General features: G+C 38.9%; 2 protein-coding genes across 3 annotated transcripts in view; both read right to left on the bottom strand.

Moving 5' to 3' along the window:
- Nucleotides 1-923: 923 nt before the first annotated feature.
- LOC129478446 (olfactory receptor 10D1B-like) lies at nucleotides 924-1,859 on the bottom strand. Its single transcript, XM_055270038.1, has one exon. The coding sequence runs from the start codon at nucleotides 1,857-1,859 to the stop codon at nucleotides 924-926; it is 936 nt and encodes a 311-aa protein (XP_055126013.1).
- A 12,103-nt stretch (nucleotides 1,860-13,962) lies between these two features.
- The window catches only part of VWA5A (von Willebrand factor A domain containing 5A), a 78,703-nt gene continuing 67,303 nt past the window's right edge, over nucleotides 13,963-25,362 (bottom strand). For both annotated transcript variants that reach the window (XM_063636595.1, XM_055273570.2), the window contains 7 exons: nucleotides 24,935-25,099; nucleotides 24,560-24,660; nucleotides 23,893-24,146; nucleotides 19,443-19,586; nucleotides 18,619-18,749; nucleotides 15,504-15,630; nucleotides 13,963-15,001 (listed from right to left, as the gene is read on the bottom strand). In XM_063636595.1, the coding sequence (XP_063492665.1) occupies nucleotides 14,922-15,001; nucleotides 15,504-15,630; nucleotides 18,619-18,749; nucleotides 19,443-19,586; nucleotides 23,893-24,146; nucleotides 24,560-24,660; nucleotides 24,935-25,099 (1,002 nt within the window). In that variant the 3' untranslated portion in view covers nucleotides 13,963-14,921. The remainder of the gene's footprint in view (nucleotides 15,002-15,503; nucleotides 15,631-18,618; nucleotides 18,750-19,442; nucleotides 19,587-23,892; nucleotides 24,147-24,559; nucleotides 24,661-24,934; nucleotides 25,100-25,362) is intronic.

Genomic DNA, 25,362 nt, shown 5'->3' with positions numbered 1-25,362 from the left:
CACCACCACCACCAACAACAACAACAACATAAAACCACTTTTTGTTTTTCTTTTCTTTTCTTTTTTTTGAGAGAATGATTTTTTAAATCGAGGTAAAATTTACATAACAAAAAATGAACTATTTTAAAGTGAACAGATCAGTGGAATTTTGTACATTCACATTCACGTTGTACATAGCACGTTCACAGAGTTGTGCAATCATCACCTCTACCTAGTTCCGAAACATTTTCATCACCCCACAATCAAACTAAAAAAAAAAAAAAGGTCAATTTCCTCTGTTTTAATGGACTTACCTGCTCTGGATATTTAACAGGAATGGAATCATACAATATGTGACCTATTGTATCTGGCTTTTTTTTCCACTGAGCATTAGATTTTCAAGTTCATCCACATTGTAGGAGGCACTCCTCATTCCTTTTTGACTCAATAACATTTTTAACAACTTGTAGATGAATAAAAATGAAGGCTTATCCAATGCAGGCATTTGAGGATATAGTCACTGCAGTCAAGATGAATAAATGTCATGGTGTGAGGGAAATGAAGAGGAGGAGGGGATGTAGGAGGATCAAGAAAATACAGATTGAGAAGCAGAAGCTCCAGGCTGTTCTGCCTACTGAGAAGAGTTTCTCTCTCTCTCTCTCTCTCTCTCTCTCTTTCTGTCTCTCTCTCCCTCCCTCCCTCCCAAGCAGTATGATTTCCTCAAAAGAGCACAGGTCCCAGAGTCACAAAACCAGCTCTGGAGTCCTCATTCTGCCATTCACACCTTACATGTCCTTGGACAAGTTACTTTCAGTTTTAGTCTCCACATTGTAAAATGGAAATAGTAATACCTGTGCCCTCAATTTCAAAAATATGTGTGAGAACTAAATAAAAATGGTTATAAGCTATGAAGTGTGATTGAAGTGCTAGTTACTTATTTCTCTCTACAACCGCTCAGGAAGGAAGCCCAGCTGATATAAGACCTTCCTTAGTGATGATTTCACCTCCTTATTCCTCAGACTGTAGATTAAGGGGTTCAGCATGGGGGTGACCAGGTTATTCAGAGTCTGAACAGTTGCATCCAACCAGGGGCTGGGGGTAGGCCTCAGGTAAATGAGGACCACCGGCATGTAAAAAAGCAGGATGGCGGTGAAGTGGGCGCTGCAGGTGGAGAAGGCACGGCGTCGGCCCTCGGCAGAGTGGATCTGCAGGATGGAGAAGACAATGCGACTGTAGGAGGTGAGGATGAGAAGGAAACAGCTGAGGGGCATGAGGCCCACACTGATGAACCCCACCATCTCCAGGGCTGAGGTATCTGCACAAGCCAGCTTCAGCATGACTGGGATATCACAGAAATAATAGTCCACCTCATTGGGGCCACAGTAAGGCAATTGGAAGGTGAGAGTGGTCAGAAAGGTGGCCTGAATGCAGCCAAAGAATGAGGTCCCCATGGCTAGGATGACGCATGCTCTGTGGCTCATGATTATGGTGTAGCGTAGAGGGTGACAAATGGCAACAAAGCGGTCGTAGGCCATCACCATGTATAGGAAACACTCAGTGCAGCCCAGGAAATGGTAGAAGAAGAGCTGGGAGGCACAGCCTGCATAGGAGATGGCTCGGCTGTTCCCTGAAAGATAGCACAGCATCTTAGGGGAACTCACAGAAGGGAAAAATATGTCAAAAATAGACAGCTTGCACAGGAAGAAGTACATGGGCGTGTGAAGCTGAACGGAGGAGACAATAGCCAGCAAGATGAGCAGGTTCCCCATAAGGGTGAAGATGTAGAAGGACAAAAACAGGACCAAGAGCATAGTCTCCAGACCTTCCGTGTGAGGGATGCCCAGCAGGATGAATTCGGACACCACTGAGAGATTCCTCATGGCTGTGAAAACATCCAACCTTGAAAAGGTACCCAGGACACCAAAGTCTAAATACCAATGTCAAGTTCTCAAGCTTTTTGCTGATGAGTGCTTTGGCTATGTTTTTAACAAGGAACAACCTGCCTTCTTATGAAAGGCAAGAGAGAGATCCATGTAAAAAAAATCAGATAATAACGAAATGCCTATTTTAGAGTCAGTCTATTCGACTCATGGAAGGAATGCTTTGTAAAGGCAGATGCTTGTCTTCTACAGGATGAGAAGTTTAGAGGCATATTTAAAACACTTCAACTTAAGTTAGAAGCCTATGTACCATGGATTTATTCTTGTTGAGCGTATTTACTCTTTGAACTCTTGTGATGTCTTTACATAAGAAACTTCCACTATTCATTGCCCTCTGCAACATAACAGAAAAATAATTAGGTTAGAAACCAGAAAACTTTATATGAATCCTGGCCTTTCCACTTATTAGCTATACTTATTAAAACAATTTACATGACGTCTTTCATAGACTTAGTTTCATCATCTGCCAAATGGAAATCATACTTATTATAACAACATTGGTAACACAAATATCCTAGTTTTATAGTAAAGTTTATGAAGTATCTGCTAAAATGTCTGGCAAAACTATGAACCCTAATGAAAATTTTTTTCTTTTTTTCCATAAGTTATTGGGGTACAGGTAGTATTTAGCTACATAAGTATGTTATTTAGTGGTGATTTGTGAGATTTTGGTGCACCCATGACCTGAGCAGTATACACTGCACCATATTTGTAGTCTTTTACTCCTCGCCCCTCTCCCACTCTTTCCCCCAAGTCCACAAAGTCCACTGTATCATTCCTATGCCTTTGCATCTTCACAGCTTAGTTCCCTTTATTTTATATATCTTAAACTTAATTCTTTAAGCACCTTCCTTTAATGTTGGTATCCTGTAATTATTTGCAAAAAATATTTTATTAAATAACATTATTGAATAGATTTAAGATTACATACTCTTCAGATTACATCTTTCTCGACTTGAAAGGTCGAAGATCTCCAACTCTAATAAGAGATGCTGTTCTGGTTCTTCTCGTTCTTATAGTCATTTCTAAGCTGACTTAGGATGACTGAAATATTGAGAAACAGTATCAGCAAGGAAAGCATCCAATTCATGTTACCGTAATGAAGTAAGAAATACAGTGATCCATGTAAAGAAAGGCAAAGAACAGCACTAATGAGGTAGGTTATACAAGTCAAGGGCAGGATATAGTGCCTGAAAGATTCAGGGATCTCTCATTACTCACTTAGTAATAATAATGGTAATTCACACACACACACACACACAACATTTAATGAATACTTACTGTGTTCCAAGGACAGGCTCAGCATTTTAAAATTTGCTATTTATTTTTAAAGTATACCTATAAAAAGAAATTACTATTATTATTACTGTTCTTATCTATAGATAGGAAGGTGAAGCTTAGAAAAGTCAAGCAAATTTCTCAAGCTTAAAAAGCTAGTATGTGACAGATTGGTTTAATTCCATTTCCTGTGCCTCAATCATTAGGAGGAAATTGTGCCTTCTGTTTGCCTCTGCTTTCTAAGACAGCCTGTTCCATTGCTCGGCAATGACACTCTTTCCAGATGCATTCACATCATTGCTTTATATTAAGGTAGGAAAAGTCTTCATGTCCTATTTCCTCCTGGTCATTTCCAGTCTTGACTTTACAGCCCACTTGATAAATACTTCATTTAGTTTTAGAGATCACATAACAGGTGTTTTCTATCCCTTTAACACTAGACTTTAGTATCAGCTCCAATTCAGGAGGTTTCAAGTTGCAGAGCCACGTTCAACGTGGGGATCCCAATCATAAGCTGTGGCAAGTGTCATGGAAAAGCATCTCTAAAGAGAGCGACCAAGCCAGAATGAGTCACGCACATATTACCCAAGAACTGGGCAAAAGTAAAGACAATATAGAAACAGTGACATTCTGGGGAAGAAATGCTTCTGCAGTCTGCCCCTTGTTATTAATTCTAGCCACACCTGAATCGGTCTCTCTGGGCAACGCAGATTCCTGTGAGCTTTCATCTCCTTGGTCAGCAAAGGCAAGAGAGAGAGAATCTGGTTTTGCCTATGATCAGACACCATGATATCCTGTGATTCCATAATTTGATTTTTAAGTCCATTTCAGGAAGAAGTCACCAAAGACCAGGAAATTTCCCATGTGTGAACCCATTATTGTGTGAGGGGAAGAGGCTAACAGTGAGACATGGGTAGAAGTTTGAACACTCACACAGTCCACCTGGGAATATAGTCAAGTTTTCCAACTGCTATAACAAGATCTCACATTTACTTTTTCTCAGCAAAGCACAATGTGCTCCAGCCAAAGGAGCCTTAATTTTCCTATTTATAAAGAATCAAGTCTCATAGGATTTGTACAATCAAGACCTGTACACACTCACTCTCTCTGGATTGCTTTCTTGAAAGTTCTTCTCAGATCCCCTTAAGCCCTACTTGGGACTCAGTGATACTTCTAAGGGAGCAATTAGTTTGTCAATAACATTCATCACCCAATCATGAGATAACAGTAATAATATCATTGGAAAGGGATGCTCTAAAGTGGGAAATATGTTCCCCCAAGACTGCATAGTAGAAAAACACCAGTTTTAACATTAGATCGTTTGCATTGCTATCCCTTTGTTTGGTTGTCTTTTACACCTTCAAGTCTTTGCTCCAATTCAGCTCAATATCATAAGCTCACGATCTCATGATAGTTCGTGTTACCATTTGCCTCATCAGTTTTGAAATTGTCTATACATGCCTGTGACTATATGGCTATATCTAATAAACATCACTATTCAAGACAGAAGCCTAATCAGTAGATATTTATGCATCTACTACCATGATGTATCTTCAGGTCATTACTCCTAAAGAATAACAGTCTCACATACTGGACACATTGCTGGGAAGATGACCAGTATAAATAGAGGAGCTATAAACCAAAAAACAGTAAACTAAAATACCATTATTTAATTAACAATCCACTGTAAGCACTTACCATAAACTGTCATGCTAATTTGTTTAATTCATTGTTACATTTAATCTCCAAATGAAACTTCACAAAGTAGAGAGTATGATTTGACAAAGAAACTGAAAAACAGATTAAATAATCTAGAAATTACACAACTAGAAAGTAAATGAGCTGAGACTGTAATTTCAAAGCCAATTCTTTTAAGCACTAGGCTATGCTGAATTACAGAGATTTGAGTCTTGCACCAAAAGAAGAGAGAGATTTAATGTGGTCTTCAAATGCTTGAAAAGCTGGTGGGTAGACTTGATGTGAGTTATTTTACACAGACTCAAGAATCATGGGCAGATGTAGTAGAAAGATAGATTTATTTTCAATGTAAAAAGGAATTGTTTAGTTGTTAGAAAATGTACATCAATGAAATAAGCAACCTTTTGATGTAATGATCTCATCACTGGAAGTATTCAAGAAGAGGTAAAGAGAACCATCTTTCAGGTATACCATTAAAGATATTCTCAATTCGAACGAATAACATAAATTCAAAAAACTTAAAATTTTTTCTTAGTATAAAATTATTTGATTTTATTTCCACCATAAAACTTTTCAAAGATACTGACCTAACACAATAAAAGTGGAGCTTTAAATTAATGATAATTCAACTAACCCCTAAAGCAAAAGCAATTATGAATATGTCCATAGTAGTTACAAAAGTAGTTACAAAGTTTACAAAACTATTACCATTGTAACACCAAAGCTGTTGCTGAAGCATTTTTAAAAGAAGGGAAAAGCAGGTTGTGGAGGGTGTACAGATACTGCTCAGGTAGGGTCTCAGAGGATGGACGCAGTTTGTTGGGATGTCTTAGTAAGTAGATCACATTTTTAATAATAGCTAACATTTTCTGTGGATTTGTTATATACTGGAATTGTGATGAGGGCTCTGTATTTAATATCTTTCAATATTTACCAAAAATGTATTTCTATCTATTTTTATAGTAGAAAGCTTAATCTCCAAGAGTTTAATCAACATAACTAAGGTAACAGAGTTGGTTAATGATGGAGTTGTATCTCAAATCCAGAATAATATGACTTCTCCCTTCGTGTTATGAAGACAAATAAGTTTATCACTAATTTTGATTTTCAAATACTAGTTAATAACTAGTACCACCTAACATTTGTAGTTGTTCTAGTTTTCCAATACACTTTTCCGTAGTCTTAATTAATTCTTAGGAGCTGTGTCAGGTGGGTTTTCTTAACTCCACTTTACAAATAAGGACGTTAAACCTCAGAGCAATTCTGGCTTTTCTAAAGTTGGACAGTAGAAGAGCCCAGGCATTCCCAGGTTTAGCTCTCTTTCCACTACATCATCACTGCTTCCCAAAGTGACTCCATACAGAAAGCAGCTGTCTCTGGATGAGAGATAAATTATTAATAGATTCATTTGGATATTTGGTTAAGCCTTCTGTATAACCTTATGGTTATTACTGTTTTTATCACAGATTCCCTGACAAGATTATGGCATCAAAATATAATGAGATAGGCTGGGCACTGTGGCTCATACCTGTAATCCCAGCACTTTGGGAGGCCGAGGCAGACATATCACTTGAGGCCAGGAGTTCGAGACCAGCCTGGCCAACATGGTGAAACCCCATCTCTACTAAAAATGCAAAAATTAGCCTGGCATGGTGGTACATGTCTGTAATGCCAGCTACTCGGAGGCTGAGGTTGGAAAATTGCTTAAACTAGGGGGGCAGAGGTTGCAGTGAGCCGAGATCACACCACTGCACTCCCACCTGGGTGACAGAGAGTCTGTCTCAATAATAATAATAACCATCATCATCATCATCATAAGATAAAGCATCAGAGAAACAAGCAGAGAGAGAGAGAGATACACTTATTTAGCTCATGTTCTGTTTCCTGGGGGAAAAGTCCCACTGGAAAGTTTACTACATATTTCTCAGAAGAGGTCACTTTCTATGGTATGACTTGTGGGGAAATTTGCATTATATTTGCATGATTTTTGTTTTAGTCTGCTTAATTTAAGTCCTTTTTTTTTTTTTTCCTGCTTCAGGTATTCAAGTAAGTCATGACATAGTCTAGCAGCAACTGATTCCTCAACTAATCCTTCAGCAAAATTTTCTGTTTATAAATAGCAAGCTTAAGTCTAGGCATTCTTGATCCAATGACAGGTGCTTTGTTGTTTCTTGGCAGGATAAGGGTCTGCGGTGGATTGTCAATCATGTTTCTTCCTTTATCTGCGATAGCCCAGTGGAGAAGATTTAGGCTGTAAGCCCAAAAATGGAAAGGAGTATAATGATGGCTATTTACTGGGTGACACATATCTGAAGCTGCTATTTCCTTTCCTTCCTTTTGTTCTTCCTCCCTTCCTATCTTTTTTTTTTTTCCTGGTGGAAAAGTTCTTGGCATCCTAAAAATTTGATGGTTTCTATGAAAGAGGTGTGATCCACCTAGTGGGGGAATATAGAACTGAAAATGTTCTGCATTTTTATTCGGGAGAGATGGGAATGAAAGCAATATCAGGGACTTGAATCCTTGGAAACTCTCTTGAGTGATTTGAAATCCTCAGTCATCACTAATTCCTAAACAAAATTTCATGCTTCTATATGATCCCACTCCCACTTTCAAAGCCTGTAACCTCTTGGGATATAAGTCAGGTAACCACAACAGGCTAGAATACTGGACCAGTCCTTGGAATCAGCTGGAGCAGTTCGATGTCTAAAATGAATCACTAGTTTCCATCTCTCAATGGAAATGTGAGCCTGAAAGTATTTGGTGTCTCAATCAATATTAAGGCCATTTGGAACCAACTATCAGTTCTTGGAGCTTTAGAAATTATTGAACCCAAATTCAGAATCTCTGCCTTTAAACATCACACCATGTCCTTTGAGCATGCATTCTAACAGATAGTTATAAGAGAGTATTTCTCTCTATTCCTCAGATAAATCTGATCCGCTTGAACTACAGCTTCATTTTACAGTATCTTCTGTGTTTAATGTGTGTCTATTTAGCCACGGACATTAAGAAATCACAACAGCAGATGTGCTAATTTTTAATCTATCATAATTGATAATTTTGAATGTGTGAAACTCTATGTATCTTGAACCAGGCTGGTAGTGTTATTCATATATTTATTTATACCTGAACATTATTATAAAATGATTATTGTATAAAGATTTGGTACAAAATGGAAAATATATAGCTGTATATTAATTGTATCTGTGACATTCATTTTAATGGTTTTATCTATTAGTGATTACAGATTCTCCCAAAACCAGATAATTCAGCTAATTTATTAATAAAGTATTATAATCTTTGCTCTTATTCAAAACAAGTAGCTATTTCATATTTTTTATTTTTAAAAGTAAAAAATAGTAATGCTTTCAATCATAGAGTCTCTGTATGCAGTTGAAGTTGTTATTAACTTAAAAAATAGATGGTTATAACTACAAGATATTTTTATGAAAGCCTTAAGATAACCACAAAGTCTCAAAAGATAAAGAGAAAATAATCAAAGCAAATTGCTACCAAAAAAAGTAATCAAATAAAGGAAGAAGGCAAGAGAAGAACAAGCCAACTGCAAAACAAACAGATAACAATTAAAATGGCAGTGATAAGTCCTCACTTATCAGTAGTTATTTTAAAGGTAAATGAAATAAATTCTCCAATCGAAAGACACAGAGTGATCATTTTTGTCTATCATACCTCAGTAAAGCAGAAAGCATACTTGTAAGCTTAAGCATCTTTACCCTAAAAATCCACTGAATGTTAAACTGTTAATTACAATACCTCAAAAAAGAATTAAAGTGAATGAATGGATTTTACAGTACATAAACTACACCTCATTAAGCTGCTTTTGTTTAAAAGTGAAATAAAGACTAAAAAAGGCATGGATTCCAAACTCTATACAGAGCTTGATATCTGACAAAGGTTTTAAATATATATAAAATCCCATGTAAGCCTGACTATATTCCTATACAATTCCACTTTCAGCTTTATGACTATGCTTATTATTATTTAAGAATTGCCTGAAATTATACCCTCATCCCTCCCTGAGATTCTGTCTATTTATGGACCCTCACTGCATTACTGAATTCTTCCCCACACCTCACCTCATTTTCATGTCACCAATAAGGATGTCTGTTTGTCACATCACTTAGTAATAAAAACTGGTTTATGTGCAAAACAAACACAAACTTTTAACTTTGGATACACCACGATAGAAAAAAGGATGTTTTCTACCCCGGAAATTGCAAAAAGTACAATTCTGTAAATGAAGGGTCAGTGAAGTGTGGAGATTTGGTAGATCAGACTACATAGAAGCCAGTTTCAACTATAACATGCAAAGAGTTTGGAAATCATCACTCTCATCATTACCACAAGAAAAAGCTGAACAAACATGATATGGTTTGGATTTGTGTCCCCACCCAAATCTCAGGTCAAATTGTAATCCCCAGTGTGGGAGGTAGGCCTGGTGGGAGGTGATTGGATGATGGGGGTGGATTTGCCCATTTTGGTGCTGTTCTTGTGATAGAGTGCTCATGAGATCTGGTTGTTTAAAAGTGTCTAGCATCTCCTTCCTCTTTCTCGTCTTCCTGCATCGGCCATGTAAAGACACCTGCTGCTTTGCCTTCCACCATGATTCTAAGTTTCCTGTGGCCTCCCCAAAAGCTGCTATGCTTCTGGTATAGCCTGCAGAACTGTGAACCAATTAAACTTTTTATTTATAAATTACCCAGTCTCAGGTTTTCTTTTTATAGCAATGCAAGAATGGAATAATACAAAACTAATTTCTCTGTACCCTTTAGAAACTGAGAACACAGGCAAATAGTCATCCTGAAATCCTGAGAGACAGGTGACTTCAGAGTCACTGCTGACATTTACAAACCCGGAAGAGAATCTTTGGAATGGAAGACAGACAAATAGAAACTTCCTAAACTTAAATGTAAAGATAAAAACAAAAACCAAATAAAAAATAAACACACATTTGCATGGTTATATAAAGAATCTTTGGAATGGAAGATAGATCAATAGAAACTTCCTAAACTTAAATGTAAAGATAAAAACAAAAACAAAATAAAAAACAAACACATAGGAAAAACAGAGCAGAACATTCAAAATTTACAGGATAATTTCAAAAGGTGTAACGTGCAATTGAAATACAAGATAAAGCTAAGAAGAAAAATAGTTGAAGTTATAGCAAAAATTTTCCAAAATTAATGAAAAGCACAAAATTACAGATTCGGAATGTTCAAATAACACCAAAAGGATAAATACAAAAGGCCCTACATTTACAAATATAATATTCAAATTGCAGAAAACCAAAGACAAAGAGAAAATCCCAAAAGAAGTCTGCGGGGCAGGAGGGGGAGAACACTTTACTTATAGAGGAAAAAGAATATTGGGAGGCTGAGGTGGGTGGATCACAAGGTCAGGAGATTGAGACCATCCTGGCTAACATGGTGAAACCCCATCTCTACTAAAAATACAAAACATGTGCCGGGTGTGGTGGCGGGTGCCTGTAGTCCCAGCTACTCGGGAGGCTGAGGCAGGAGATAGGCGTGAACCTGGGAGGCAGAGCTTGCAGTGAGCCAAGATCGCACCACTGCAGTCCAGCCTGGGCGGCAGAGCGAGACTCCATCTCAAAAAAAAAAAAAAAAAGAATAACAGCATATTTCATGCCAAAAACTATTCATGCTAAAAGAGATTGAAGTAAAATATATAAAGTGTTAAAAGACAAGATGGCCGGATGCAGTGGCTCATGCCTGTAATCCCAGCACTTTGGGAGGCCAAGGCAGGTGGATCACAAGGTCAGGAGATCGAGATCATTCTGGCGACCATGGTGAAACCTCGTCTCTACTAAAAATACAAAAAATTAGCCAGGTGTGGTGGCATGTGCCTGTAGTCCCAGCTACTTGGGAGGCTGAGGCAGGAGAATCACTTGAACCCAGGAAGTGGAAGTTGCAGTGAGCCAAGATCGCGCCATTGCACTCCAGCCTGGGTGACAGAGCAAGACTCTGTCTCAAAAAAAAAAAAAAAAATAGACACACACACACACACACACATACACACACACACACACACACACAGGGAGCTATATGTTCAGCACAATTATGCTTCAAGTGAAGAAGAAATAAGGACTTCCTCAGACAAAAAGAAAAACTAAGGGAATCCATTGCCCACAGATCTGTTCTACAAGAAGTATTAAGACAAATTCTTCAGGAAGAAGAAAAAGGATACAGGTAAGAAACTCAGATCTATGCAAAGAAAGGAAATGTCAGGGAAGAAATAAATAAAAGTGAAATACATATTTTCATTTTTTTATTAATTAATCGGAAAGATAACTGTTTAAAGTTATAATAGTAACAATTGGGTAGTTAAAATATAGACATAAGTGAAATGAATGGCAGCAATGTCATAGTGGATGGGAAGAAGGAATTAGGAATACTCTGTTATAAGGTAACTGCACTACATGTAAAGTGATATAGTGTAACTTGAAGGTGGGCTTAAATTAGTGATAAATGCATATTGCAAACCCCAGAGCTACAACTAAAAAAATTCTTAAGAAATATGATGGACATATTGAGTGGAGATAAAATGAAATCACACAAAATGCCTGGTTAAAGTCAGAAAAGGCAAAAATAAAAGGAAAAAATAAAAGAAAAAAATGCAATAAATAGTAAACAGTTGACAAACATGGTAGATATTAACCTAATTTTATCAATAATTACTCTAAATATAAATGATATGGGTAGATAATTTAAAGGTAGTGATTACCAGAGTGGATTAAAAACAAACAAAAACAAATAAATAAGACCCAACCACATGTTGTTTCCAAAAATCCACTTTAAATAAAAAGACTCATATAGGCTAAAAGTGAAGGGATGGAGAAAGATATACCCTGCCAAAACCAATCAGCAGAAAGCTCCAGTAGTAACGTAAATTTCAGACAAAGCCAACTTCAGAACAACAACAAAAATCAGGAATAAAGTTGAGCATTAAATAATGATAAAAGAGTCAATTTTCCAAGGATGTATAATAATTTTAAATGTGTATGCACTTACGAGAATATCAAAATATATGAGGCAAAAACTGATAAAATACATAGTTCATTGAATGGGTTTTTTTCTTGGTTTTCTCCTGGTCAATCAGATACTCCAGAAAGCAGATGGACTGTTTTTAAGGAAGCAATTGCTGTGAGTTGGGAGAGGAAGAGCAGATGCTTAGTGACCCTGAGTGGGACCGTGTTCGAGTTGGGGAAGACAGGGGATGGATTTCATTACGAAGTCTATGTAGAACAGAGAACCCTCCAGGGGAGCTCCTGGGCTGTTTGAGTGGAAGAATCTCGAAGGAATTGTATCTGCCACTTTTCCTGTGGCCAAGTCTGCTGCTGTGGGGAAACAAGTACTAGATAAAGGCAACTAATGGGAGATGAGAACAGCTTCTCTCCTGGGCTCCTTGCCTGGACCACCAGTTTCTGAAATTACAGATGGTTCTTTATACTTTCCCAAAACATAAAGCATCAGGCTTGAAATGGGGTTTCAACAAATGTGCCAAAATGCCATTTGCTGATTATGAAGACTGACACTTGTTTAGATTCGGGGAATTTACAGTTGGCACAATATTTCACTGTGCAGGAGCCCAAATGGAAAAATAAAACCATGCCACTTTAAAACTGTAGTTGTCTTATTTTAAAGAGGTCAAAAGACAGGTTGATAATTTTTTTTTTTTTTGTTTCTTTTGGTTCGTTTTGTTTTTTGTTTTAGAAAGCCCTGCACTAAGTCCGCAAGCCCCAGTCTGGAAGCTGAAGGGTGAGAAAAAAGGAGATAAACAATAAACGCTCCGTGTAATAAATGTAAAGTTACAGCATTGTGTGCACAGAAGTTAACTATGCAAGTTTCATGGTCCTTAAGAAACTATTTTCTGAGATTACACAGGTAGGGCCTATCTAGATGGCAGACTTGGATATAAGCCTATTTCATGAAAATATTAAGCCTTTACTTTTCAAACTTCAATGTGCATGCATGCTACCTGGGAGCCTTGTTAAATAAAGTAGTTCCTGGTATTGACTAAAATTCTGCATTTCTAACAAGCTGATTTCTTTTTTTTTTTTTTTTTTTTTTTTTGAGACGGAGTCTTGCTCTGTACTCCAGGCTGGAGTGCAGTGGCGCAATCTCGGCTCACTGCAAGCTCCGCCTCCCGGGTTCACTCCATTCTCCTGCCTCAGCCTCTCCGAGTAGCTGGGATTACAGGCGCCCGCCACCACGCCTGGCTAATTTTTTGTATTTTTTAGTAGAGACGGGGTTTCACCGTGGTCTCGATCTCCTGACCTCGTGATCCGCCCGCCTCGGCCTCCCAAAGTGCTGGGATTACAAGCGTGAGCCACCGCGCCCGGCCTAACAAGCTGCATTTCTAACAACCCTGTTCCACAGATCACATTCAGCATAAACAAACTTGGAAGAAAGACTGAGAGATTAGACTCCACTATGCAAGTCACACAAGTCTTCCTAATACCAGGTAACTCAACAACTTAAAGAAACTCAGGCCTAGTCCACCCACTTTCTGAGTGAAAATGCACTGATGTTCCTCTAGGAATTGAGTGGAATTCGAAAGTGTTAAAAAAGTTCTAGTTTAATCCCTTAGTTTTACAGATGAGGATATTTAGTGCCTGAGGGTGAAATCATTTGCCCATCATCACATAACTATTTAAGGGTATGGTCGGGATTCTACAGTGGTATTCTTATTAGTATCCTTTACTTGCTTCATATAAGAGAAGTCAGCCTACAACAGAAGATAGAGGGTCAGGATACCATGGGAACAGTGGAGGCATCAGAAAAGCTGGGACAGAAAACAAGGGATAATAAAACCAACGTAAGTTCAATAAATGAATCTATGGAAGAGTAGACCTCTTACTAAGCTTTTTTTCCCTACTAAGTTTTATTTCACTAACTTCAGGTCAAATTTCCACAACTGTGTCCTGGTCAATTTACTATCCTAGCTTGGCTTCCCAAAATGGCAGTACCAAAAGATTTGTGGGGTAGGGAGACGAGACCACTTTAAGAACCACTGCATTTACTCATCGAAGGGTAGAAATAGCTATTTTAATATTGATACAAGTTATTTTAAGGGACAGCATATCAAATAGGGTCATTTCCACTAGGATAGGGCATATGAGACACAAGGGTCAGGAGTGATTACGGGGAGCTCCTTTCTTCCTAATGCGGTAAGTGCTCCAGATTCAGGTCCCAGGCAAAGTTCCCACTAAGCCCACCCTTCCCTTTACCGCACTAGATCAGGGCCTGACTTAGAGGACTCATAGGTTCAGGGTAGGACTGAGGATTGTATTATAGACTTCTTCTTAAGGTGTTTCATGATTAAGGAGGAACATCTCTCTCCAATCGTTATAGTTCAACCCAAGTCTTTCAGGCAGTGGAAGAAAAGGCATGTAGATTGTACAAGCTAGCAAAGCCCAAGCAGAATGAATCAGGAAGGTCCCCAACAGTGTCACCTCTCACAGTGGACCCCTGGAGTGTCTCTCTTTGTGATCTTGACATTACATTGATCCAGATGTTGGCTTTCAACTTCCCTGTAACTCCTCCTCCACAAGCTTACCAGTATGGTCCTGATAAGTATGTAAGATAGAAAGTGAACAAACAAAGATAATGCAGAAAATTCTCTAATTCAAGCATTCCCTAACATAAGTGCTGCAATCTTTAGTCCGTAGTTCATGTCACCTGTTTTTCATGTTGTTTCCCTGGAAACTCTGGAAGGAACATTACTGCCTATGAATGTTTTGAACTCCTTCAAGAAAGGGAATAGGTTCTGGGACCACTGTCACTTTTCTGAGGGCATATGTTGGGAAAAGAAAGATCATATCCAAAGTGAACCTGGAGCAGAGAAGCAAAGTGGAGTAAGCATCCTTTACTTTTATGGCAAAAAATAAAGAGTTATAAAACACAGGAACACATCATTACAGCGAGAGTGATAATAGAGGAAATGACTGTAGCAAATTAAAGGCACTTCTTTTCCTGGATGGTATCTTCAAAAGGAAAAGATAGCAGGATCCACAGATGACTTCAGGAAAGTAATAGCAGCTTTCACAACCGAAGGCATGGTGGAGCCTGTGGTGAGGAAAAACAAGAATCAGGGATGAAGGATTGCAATAAGAGGCTCCTCCAAACCTCCCAGATCATCTACCCTGAGTTGTGCTTTTATCTGTCCTCAATATCCCTGCTTTTTCTCTTCTTACTGCCCAGATTCTCCTTGAATCTTCTTTGGCCCCAGATGCCCTCAGCTGCAGTGAGATAATAGACAGCCAGGAGAACACGCACCAAGTCTAGTCTTCTACTCAGCTTGGTACTGAGACAGTAAGGAGAATCAATGCCACTTGTCCTTCTCACAGTTCACACTCCCCATTCGTGTCCCTCTCCCTCCCTACTCACCCACCTACCTTGTCCCCAATTTAATATTTCACCCTTCTCCTCCCAAGAAAAGAACTAGCAGGAAGATTAGTAAAGATCTGAAGCAGGATGGTGGAGGCAGGTGACAATGGGACTCTCTTGTGGTCACTTTCTGCCAGGCCAGGGAAGGGGAAGGAGACAGGCCTTAGGATTGTGCTCCTACCTGCATGGGCACGCATCCAGGCCATGGCCTTCCTTTCCAGAAGCTCCCATTCACACTTCAAGTCCTTACCATTGCTATGCAGCCAGATCACGGCCAGGATGGTGGCCCAGCCTGAGGAATCCACAAGCTGCACAGTAGATAGAGAGCTCCAGTTGGTGAAGGAAGTCCCTCAAAAGGATGCAAAAAGCTTCACTCCCTCCTCACTTAGCATCCTTCTAAATGCTACTAGATGGAGCTACCTGGTCTTTCTTTACCTCCAGATACTACTTGCAAGGCATAATGCCAGGCCTTAAACCTCAGGGCAGCAATCCATTGAATCTCGAAATAGAAAATCCTAAGTTTTAAATCCAGTGTAACCACCAGGACAGTTCTGGAAACCCCTAAGACAAGGCTTACCCAGCTCTAGTAAGAGAAACACAGGCGAAATTGCTTTATAGTTTATAAAGTACCTTCATGAGTTTTTTTAATTGTAACCCTTATACCCCCCCAACCAAAGAAATCATGAAAAAATATCAATAAACATTTTTCAGAAAGAAAAATGATTTTATATGGAAGTGTTAACAAAATGATTTGCTCAAACTTAGCCATCTAGCAAATGACAGAAGTGAGACTAAAGGCCAAATATTCTGATTCTAGTTATACTGCTCTTATTTCTCAATAGAAAATCTCAGCCATACAGCAGAAAATTGTCTCCCATGAGTTTTCACCCACTGCTCCCAGCTTCAGCTTTTAGAGTCAGGAGATCAAGGGAAATTCCTATTTTATATCATGACTTTTAAAACTTGGAAATGGCTATCATGTCCTCTCTGAGTGGTCTTATTTCAGATTAGAATTCTCAATTCCTCCATCTCTTCCTTAAGAGGACTGCTTATGTCAAAGCAGTAAGCATCCCCATGCTTGTTCTCCTAGTCTAAAAACAAACAGCGTAATGATTTTAAAAATATATCTCCTTAAATGGTCTATCTGGAGGTAAATGTACTTATAGAATTCTACAATCACAGCCCATTTCAGGTAACCCTGTTGTCCTCCATTTCTTAGTTAAATATTCTGATTCACATAGTTGTAGTCATCTAAAACCTCTGGGCCGGGTGCGGTGGCTCACGCTTGTAATCCTAGCACTTTGGGAGGCCGAGGCGGGCGGATCACGAAGTCAGGAGATCGAGACCACCGTGAAACCCTGTCTCTACTAAAAATACAAAGAAATTAGCCAGGCGTGGTGGCGGGCGCCTGTAGTCCCAGCTACTCAGAGAGGCTGAGGCAGGAGAACGGCGTGAACCCGAAAGGCGGAGCTTGCAGTGAGCCGAGATTGCGCCACTGCACTCCAGCCTGGGCGACAGAGCGAGAATCTGTCTCAAAAAATAAATAAATAAATAAATAAATAAATAAATAAATAAAACCTCTGACTTTCGTGTGCAAATGCTCTCTTCTCTACCTGTAGAGTTGGGAATTTGGAACCCAAAACAGTCCTTAGCTTTTATTCCTACTATGTTGTTTTTCTTTTTTTTTTTAATGAAAAATTGCAACTCATTGTTCAGAGGTTTTTTGGGATCCTGATTCTTTTGACTGATAGTTTATCTCCCAGTTTTGTCATCTACAAATAGGAAAGTCTTGGTCTTTATCGTCATCTAAATCTTCATTGAAACTGTGGACCTCCAGAGAATTCAGAGCCTGGTGGGTCTAAAAATCTGTTTCAAGTTTGAAATCAATTCATCATTCAGTGCCATGGGTTTTCAACTAGTTTGTACTTGGTCCATGTTCTCATCATTAAAAAAAAAATCAAATTCCTTAATGAAATTCAGATATACCAGGTCTGTTGGTTCACTTGATTTGTTGGCCTGGTTACCATTCCAAAGAAGGAAATGTCAGTCTGATGTTTTTTGTTGCCAGTGCATCTAATAATCCCTGTATCCTCTTCCAAGTGTGTATGAATTATTTTAATCACTTTTTCTAGAACAGCATTTTCCAGTAAAAATATAATGCTAAACACATATGTAATTTTAAATTTTCTAGTAGCCAAATTTTAAAAAGTAAAAATAAAGAGGTGTAATTATTTTACTGATATATTTTATTTAACCCAATCTATTAAAAAGTCATTTTAACATGCAATCAATATGAAAATAATTATTGATGAAATGTTTTATTCCTTTTTATATAAAGTCTTTGCAATTAGTATGTATTTCCCACCATAGCACACCTCTATTCAATTAAAAATTTAGTTCCTCATTTGTATTAGCCATGTTTCAAAGGCACAATAGCCACGTGTGACTAGTGGATACTGTATTGGACAGTGGAATTGCAGAATATCTGAAATTTATTTGATCTCCTTCCACATTTTGAAAGTTTAGAATGATATTTGTCCTTCAGGCTTTTTGCAACTGTCTCATGCCTAACAACTTCTCAATGAGTGTTAGAAGATTTTGCAAGTTACCTTGAAATTCTGGAATGCAATTTATCCTTATCAGCATATTTAAATACATCTGAAACAACTAGGTGGTTCCTATTAACAACACTTTACCTATCCTGACTTCAGTTAACTTTTGCCAACGTCTGGACCACTTTCATCCGTATGAAGAGGAGCAGTAATGAGGTTATTGGGGGTTCTCAAGACAGATAGTCTTAGAACTGAATCTGGCTCTGCCACTGATGGGCTAGGTAAACTCAGACACATTTTTAGACCTCCCTAAACTTCAGTTTCTTCATCTATAAACAGCAACACAAATGGGATCTACCTTATTAAATTAATGTGTGAAATAAATAAGCTCACGAATATTAACTGCTTAGCACAGTGCTTGGCACACAGTAATTGCTCACTAAATATTAGTTATATAACCAAGATGATTGGCAGGGAATATGATTAAAGTGGAAGAGGAATTTTGCTTTCCCTTTGTCATCCACTAACAAAAAACCATCAATTCCTACTAGCTTCCCCATTAATCCCTTGCTCTTTCTGCTCTAACATGACTGGAAAAATTTTCAGCCTCTATTTATTACAAATTAATTTAGTCTACGGCCCCCTATATTTTCCTTCCTCAGGTAGGTCCTGAATCACCTCAATTCTCAATGATGACCTCTCTCTCTCAAAAACATACATACTCCTTTTTCCATTGAATCTTACCTCGGCAGGGTGTGCAGCCGTTATTTCTTCCAAACTCATACCTAGGACCTTGGCTAGATCTTCATTCAGATCCCAGGAACCATTTGCATTTTGGTGGTAAATCAGCTGCACAAGATGATTCTCTCCAAAGCCTTTGAGGAGAAAGAAAAGGGAAGGATGAGAAATTGTGGAGCTATCGGCACCTCAGCACACTTGAATTTAGGGCTGCTAAATTCAGAGACAGGCCATAGCAAGCATGCAATAGAAAGAAAGTCATCAGACAACATCCAGAAGATTGGTCTTCAAACCCTACTTGTGAAAGGATGACCAGCGGAACAGGGGCTCACAGAAGGTGGCAGCGGGGCTCTGCCGGGGGGTGGGGGCAGCCCGCAGGCAAGCTGTGTGAGCTGAGATGGCCAAGGGGGTTTGTTCGACTAGGGGTCGCCCTAGACTCCACTGGGATAGAAGGTTTCAGGGTCCTATATGATATGCTAATGAACCTAGATGGGCTGACCCTGGGAAACATAGGGGCAGAACAAATCTGACCTTCTGCCCGGTGCTTTTCAAACAGATGACCTCCTGGGTAAAGAAAGTCACAGGCAGCAGAACATCGAAGGTTAGTTTGTCAGTCCCTATAGATTGTAGGGGTGAACCGAGGCCTGCCTCGGTAAGTTTCCAAGTTGGTTCTGTGGGTGGAGGAATGAATCTTTTCCAATGCATGGGGGGGTCTCTTTGAGAAACATCCATCTCTTGTCATAGCTGTAACTACGAGCTTTTAGCTTGCCTAGTCTTATATATGTGACAGAAAAGCATTGTTGAGAAAATGTTCCTATAAAGGTACTCACCTGGACTGTGCTGGTCCTTGTGACTTATCAACCCACAGAGACTGTAATCGTCCACCTGGAATGTCTTGGCCTTATAACACATAACTTCCTCTCTGGGCTGAGATGCAGAAGGAGGACGGTCAGAGGGTAAGGCCTTTCGAAAACCTGAAAAAATCCAAACATTAAGACAGTGGCACTCCGGGCTCTCTGCAGTGGGCAAAGGACCCTGACAATTCGAGATACACACCCTCCCATCCACATTGGCTTCAGTCACCACCCTTACTGTGCTATTTTTCTCTCATATGCCCACCTCCTGCACAAACCCTCACCCTCTGAGCTCTCCTTCCACTGTGTCCTCTGGAACCCCAGATACATGCTAAACAATTTTTCCTGCATCTTTAGTTTTACCACAGGAGGCTTCTGCCAGCTAAGTCTCAACTTAAAACTGAATTTATCCTCCCAAAAAACTATTCTCCCTCCGTCACTCTCAAATGGTTGTTGCTCAACTTCAAGTAGGGAGGTAGGGTTGGCAACCTCTTCAGTCCCTGATGCTGCATCCAGATCATTAAATGTGGTTTACCTTCCACATATCGTCACTATTGTCTACTTCCAATCTCTTTGTTACTTCCGATCATTCACTAAAGTATCTGAAAACTAGACCATAGACTTCCACTCCATTGAAAGGCCTACCATCATCTTGAGAGATTTCAACACCCATGTAGATAGCCTATAAAACACCCTAATGCAAAGCTTCTTTGACTTCATCAAATCCAATGACTTCCACATCATTCTACTTCTGCCACTTCCTCCCAAGCCATGAAGACCTTGTTATTATGCAGAATTCTTCCACTCGTAGAAAATAAATTGAAGCTGGGCACAGTGGTTCATGCTTGTAATCCTAACAGTTCGGGAGGCTGAGGTGGGAAGATCACTTGAGCCTACAAGCTTGATACCAGCCTGGACAAAGTAGCAAGACCTCATCTTTATAAAAAGTTTTAAAAATTATCTGGGCATGGTGACATGTGCCTAGAGTCCCAGGCAGAAGGATCACACAAGGCCAGAAGTTTGAGACCAGCCTAGGCAATGTAGTGAGACCTCATCTCTAAATAATATGAAAATTAAAAATTAGCCAGGCATGGTGGTGCATGTCTAGAGTCCTACCTACTCAGGAGGCTGAGGTGGGAGAATCACTTTAGCCCAAGAGATTGAGGCTGCAGTGAACTACAATCACACCACTGCACTACAACCTGGGCAGCAGAGTGAGATCCTGACTCAAAAAAAAAAATTTAAAAAATTCCTAGTTTTAAAATACAATATCTGATTTTTCCAGTTTTCTAACTTAGAGATTTCTGTTTTACCTCATCTTTGACCTCATCTGGACTACTAAGTTCTTGACTTCTCTACTTTTTTTCCTATATGTCAGCTTGCTTCCATCAAGCTCTCCAGTGTTACCCTAAAAACAAGCTTCCTAGCATTACCCTGACACCAAAACCAGATACAACAACAAAAGTAAAATTACAGGCCAATATCCTTGATTAACATAGACGCATAATCCTCAACAAAATATTAGCAAACCACATTCAGCAGTACATTAAAATGATCATGCATCATTATCAAATGGGATTCATCCAAGAGACGAAAAGTTGGTTCAGTAAACATAAATTGATAAACATGGATCACACTAACAGAAAAAAGGACAAAAACATATGATCATTTCAATAGATGCAGAAAAAGTATTAAACAAATGCAACATCATGATAAAAACTCTCAACAAATTAGGTATAGATGAAAGGTACCTCAACATGATAAAGACAATTATGGCAAACTCACAGCTAATATCATATTGAACAGGGAAAAGTTGAAAGCATTTCCTCTAAAATCAGAAACAAGACCAGGACGCTCACTTTCACCAATTCTATTCAATATAGTACTGGAAGTCCTAGCCAGTGCAATTAGGCAAGAGAAATAAATAAAAAGAATCTAGATTGGAAAAGAGGAAGTTAAACTACCCCTGTTTGCAGATGACATGATCTTAAACATAGAAAACCCTAAAGACTCTACCAAAAAAAAAAAAAACTGTTAAATAGAATAAACAAACTCAGCAAAGTTGAAGGACATAAAATCAACATATAAAAGTCATTAGTGTTTCTATACACAAACAGCAAGCTCTCTGAAACAGAAATCAAGAAAACAATCTCATTTGCAATGGCTACAAAATAATTAAAACATTTAGGAATAAATTTAACTGAGGAGGTAAAACATCTCTATACTGAAAATTGTAAGATATTGATGAAGGAAATTGAAGAAGACACAAATAAATGTAAAGATATCTCACGTTCTTGGATTGGAAGAATAAATATTGCTAAAATGGACATAATACCCAAAGCAATTTACAGATTCAATGCAATACCTATGAAAATATCAAAGACATTCTTCACAGAATTAAAAAATCAGAAATTTGTATGGAATTATAAAAACATAGTCAAAGTAACCTTGAGAAAACACACACACACACACACACACACACACACAAACAAAATGCTGGAGGCATCATACTATCTGACTTCAAAATATACTACAAAGCTATAGTAACTAAAACAGCATGGTACTTGCATAAAAACAGACACTGACCAATGCAACAGAAATGGAGAGCCCAGAAATAAAACCACACATTTACAGCCAACTAATTTTTGACAAAAGTGCTAAGAACACAACAGGTAAAAGACCATCTCTTCAATAAATGGCATTGGGAAAACTGGATATACACATATGAAAGAATAACATTAGACCCTTATCTCTCATCACATAGAAAAACCAACTCAAATGAACTAAAGTCTTAAGTGTAAGAGGTGAAACTATGAAACAACTAGAAGAAAACATAAGGGAAAATATCTATGACATTGGTCTGAGCAATGATTTTTGGATATGACCTCAAAAGCATGGGCAACAAAAGCAAAGTTATCTCTTGTGTATAGCAAAGAAAACAATCAACATGGTAAAGAGACAACTTATGGAATGGGAGAAAATATTTGCAAACCAAACATCTGATAAGGGTTTAATATATACAAAGTACAGAAGGAATTTAACTCAAAACCAAGAAAGCAAATAACCTTATTTAAAAATGGACAAAAGACTTGAATAGACACTTCTCAAAAGAAGACATACAAATGGCCAATAGGTATATGAAAAAATTTCAGCATTACCAATTATCAGGAAATTGCAAATCAAAACCATGATGAGATATCACTTCATACCTGTCAGAATGGCTATCATCATAAAGACAAAAGGTAACAAGTACTGGCGAGGATATGGGGAAAAGGGAATGCTTGCATACCATGGTGAGAATGTAAATTAGTATAGCCATTGTGGAAAACTGTGGCTCTTTAAAATGTTAAAAATGGAGCTACTATATGATCCAGCAACCCCACTGCTGGATATATACCCAAAAGGAAGGAAATCAGTAATATCAAAGAGATATCAGCACCATTCACAATAGCCAAGTCACGGAATCAACCTAGGTATCCATCAGTGGATGAATGGATGATGAAAATGTACTATACACAATGTAACATTATTCAGCCATAAAGAAGAACAAAATTCTGTTATTTGCAACAACATAGATGAACTTGGAGAACATTATGTTAAGTGAAATAAGCCAGCCACAGCCTGGGTAAAATGGCAAAACCCCATCTCTACGAAAAATACAAAAAAATTAGCTGGGCATGGTGGCATGCACCTGTAGTCCCAGCCACTCAGGAGGCTGAGGTGGGAGGATTGCTTGAGCCTGGGAGGTTGAGGCTGCAGTAAGCCATGATTGTGCCACTGCACTCCAGCCTGGGCAACAGAGTGAGACCCTGTCTCAAAAACAAAGAAGGAAAATAAGTCCAGAACAAATATATAAAAACAGGATAGGCAAATATATAGAGATAGAAAGTAGGTAAGTGATTACTGGGACTGGTGGAGAGGGGAGTGGAGGAGAAGATAGGTGGGGTCAGGGAGAGAAATGGGAAATATCTGTTAATAGTTATGAAGTTTATTTCTTGGGTGATGAAAATGCTCTAAAATTGATTGTGGCAATCAATGGTTGCACAACTCTGTGAACATACTAAAACCCATTGGATTGTACACTTTAAATGGGTGAATTGTATGATATTTGAATTATATCTCAACAAAAAAGATAAATCAGCTTCAGATTAGGCAGTTTGGTTACTCAGTATTTACGTGCACTTTCTACATTCTAATGTTTTTTTTTTTTGTTTTCTCTTGGATTATTTTAAATCTCCTTGCCAATGGGATGCATTCTAGTTCCCTGGGACAGAAAAGTTTAACACTAACCAGAAATCCTAGATGTGGAAGTATAAGGAAAACAAAGTAACTTAAGAATATTTCACAGCCTTTTCCTTTAAATAATGTGCTCAGATAGTCAGAATCTTTTATTCTATATGAGTTTGAATGTAATAAAACTCATTACCTGATTGGCATTTTATCTTCAATGGGGCAGAAGCACCCAACAGAATTGGCCTCGGGATGTCCCTATGAGCCAGAGGCCCCTGAACTGGCTTGTTGAGCTCCTTATTGATAGCAATGAAAGCTGTGAAGGAGCTTATGACACCAGACTCAAGGCTAAGGTTCAATGCATCTTTTTTATCACTTGCTGGAGTCTCCCTGAGGCCCATGTCCTTGGTCTGGAGCAAGGACTTGGCAGCAAGGCGGTGAATGGTGAGGCTGAAAGGAAAAAATAAAAAAGTACTGAAGTGTAGGGAAAGACATCCATATACCAGTTTCTCAGGGCTCCTAAAAGTTAGGAATAGAAGAGTTAAGATAAAGTCAGATAAGGGGAGAGATAAGGCTTGGGTGGTTTAGAAATAAAAAATGATTGTAGGAAAACAACTACAATGGAGCCCAGAATTAAGAGAAGAAATCTAATCCCCAAAGATGGCAGAGGAAAGAAGGAAGGAAGGAGGGAGGGAGGGAGGAAGGGAGGGAAGGAAGGAAGGAGGGAGGGAGGGAGGGAGGGAAGGAAGGAAGGAGGGAGGGAGGGAGGGAAGGAAGGAAGGAGGGAGGGAGGGAGGGAGGGAAGGAAGGAAGGAAGGAAGGAAGGAAGGAAGGAAGGAAGGAAGGGAAAACTGAATTCTCACTTGACGTCAGGCTTGGGTTGTAGAAGAAATGTCACCTTATCCTCAAAAGTCTTGCCCTGGAGTGTGTATTTGAGGCATACTTCTCCTGTTGTCTCTGCTGCCTGCAAATTAGAGATGAGTAGAAATGACAGAAGAAAGAGATCATCCATGGAAGGATCAGAACAGGGGCAGGTACCCAAAACAATGTATTAAAATATCTGATGAAGAATCAGGTAGCCTAGGAAACCAGAGACCTGAAATGATGGGAAGGAAGTAGGCTAGCTCTACTTGGCAAGTGCTGTCTCTGGCTGAGATTGAAATCCACCTACCAGCTTTAGTGGAATGGTCAATGTGGTAGCTCTTTGACCAGAGGAACAAATAAGAATGAGAACTCACTGGCATCCTCCCGGACAGCTGGACATAGATGATTAATCTCTGACCCCTAAAGATGACAGTCTGTTCTGGGGAAAGCATTTTAGCAGACAGACCAGGAGGCAAATGCCAGCTCAGAGAGACATCCTCTACCACAGGCTGCAGAGAGTGTTTCAGAGTCCTGAGAGCCTAATGGGGGGAAGAGAACAGAATAAACACAAATGATACAGACAATGGCAGCTACAATTAACTGAACATTTATTATGTATCAGATGTGATACATAATACATGTCACGCCTACCCCTCAATACTATTCTAGGAGATGGGCTTTACATATGAAGAAGCTTTACATATGAATAAGCCAAAGCTGAAATATTTAGTAACATAAATGTAAATAAAGAAAATGTTTGAGTAACGAGACCCTTGGAGAAGGGGACTAGATAAAAGGTGGC

Source organism: Symphalangus syndactylus, chromosome 3 (assembly GCF_028878055.3).
Source record: "Symphalangus syndactylus isolate Jambi chromosome 3, NHGRI_mSymSyn1-v2.1_pri, whole genome shotgun sequence".
NCBI classification, from domain to species: domain Eukaryota; kingdom Metazoa; phylum Chordata; class Mammalia; order Primates; family Hylobatidae; genus Symphalangus; species Symphalangus syndactylus.
The sequence above is the reverse complement of the archived record's forward strand: the minus strand, read 5'-3'. Positions and strand labels throughout refer to the sequence as shown.

Coding starts and splice junctions, on each gene's coding strand:
- LOC129478446 (XM_055270038.1), bottom strand. CDS start 1,859: ATGAGGAATCTCTCAGTGGTGTCCGAATTCATCCTGCTGGGCATCCCT.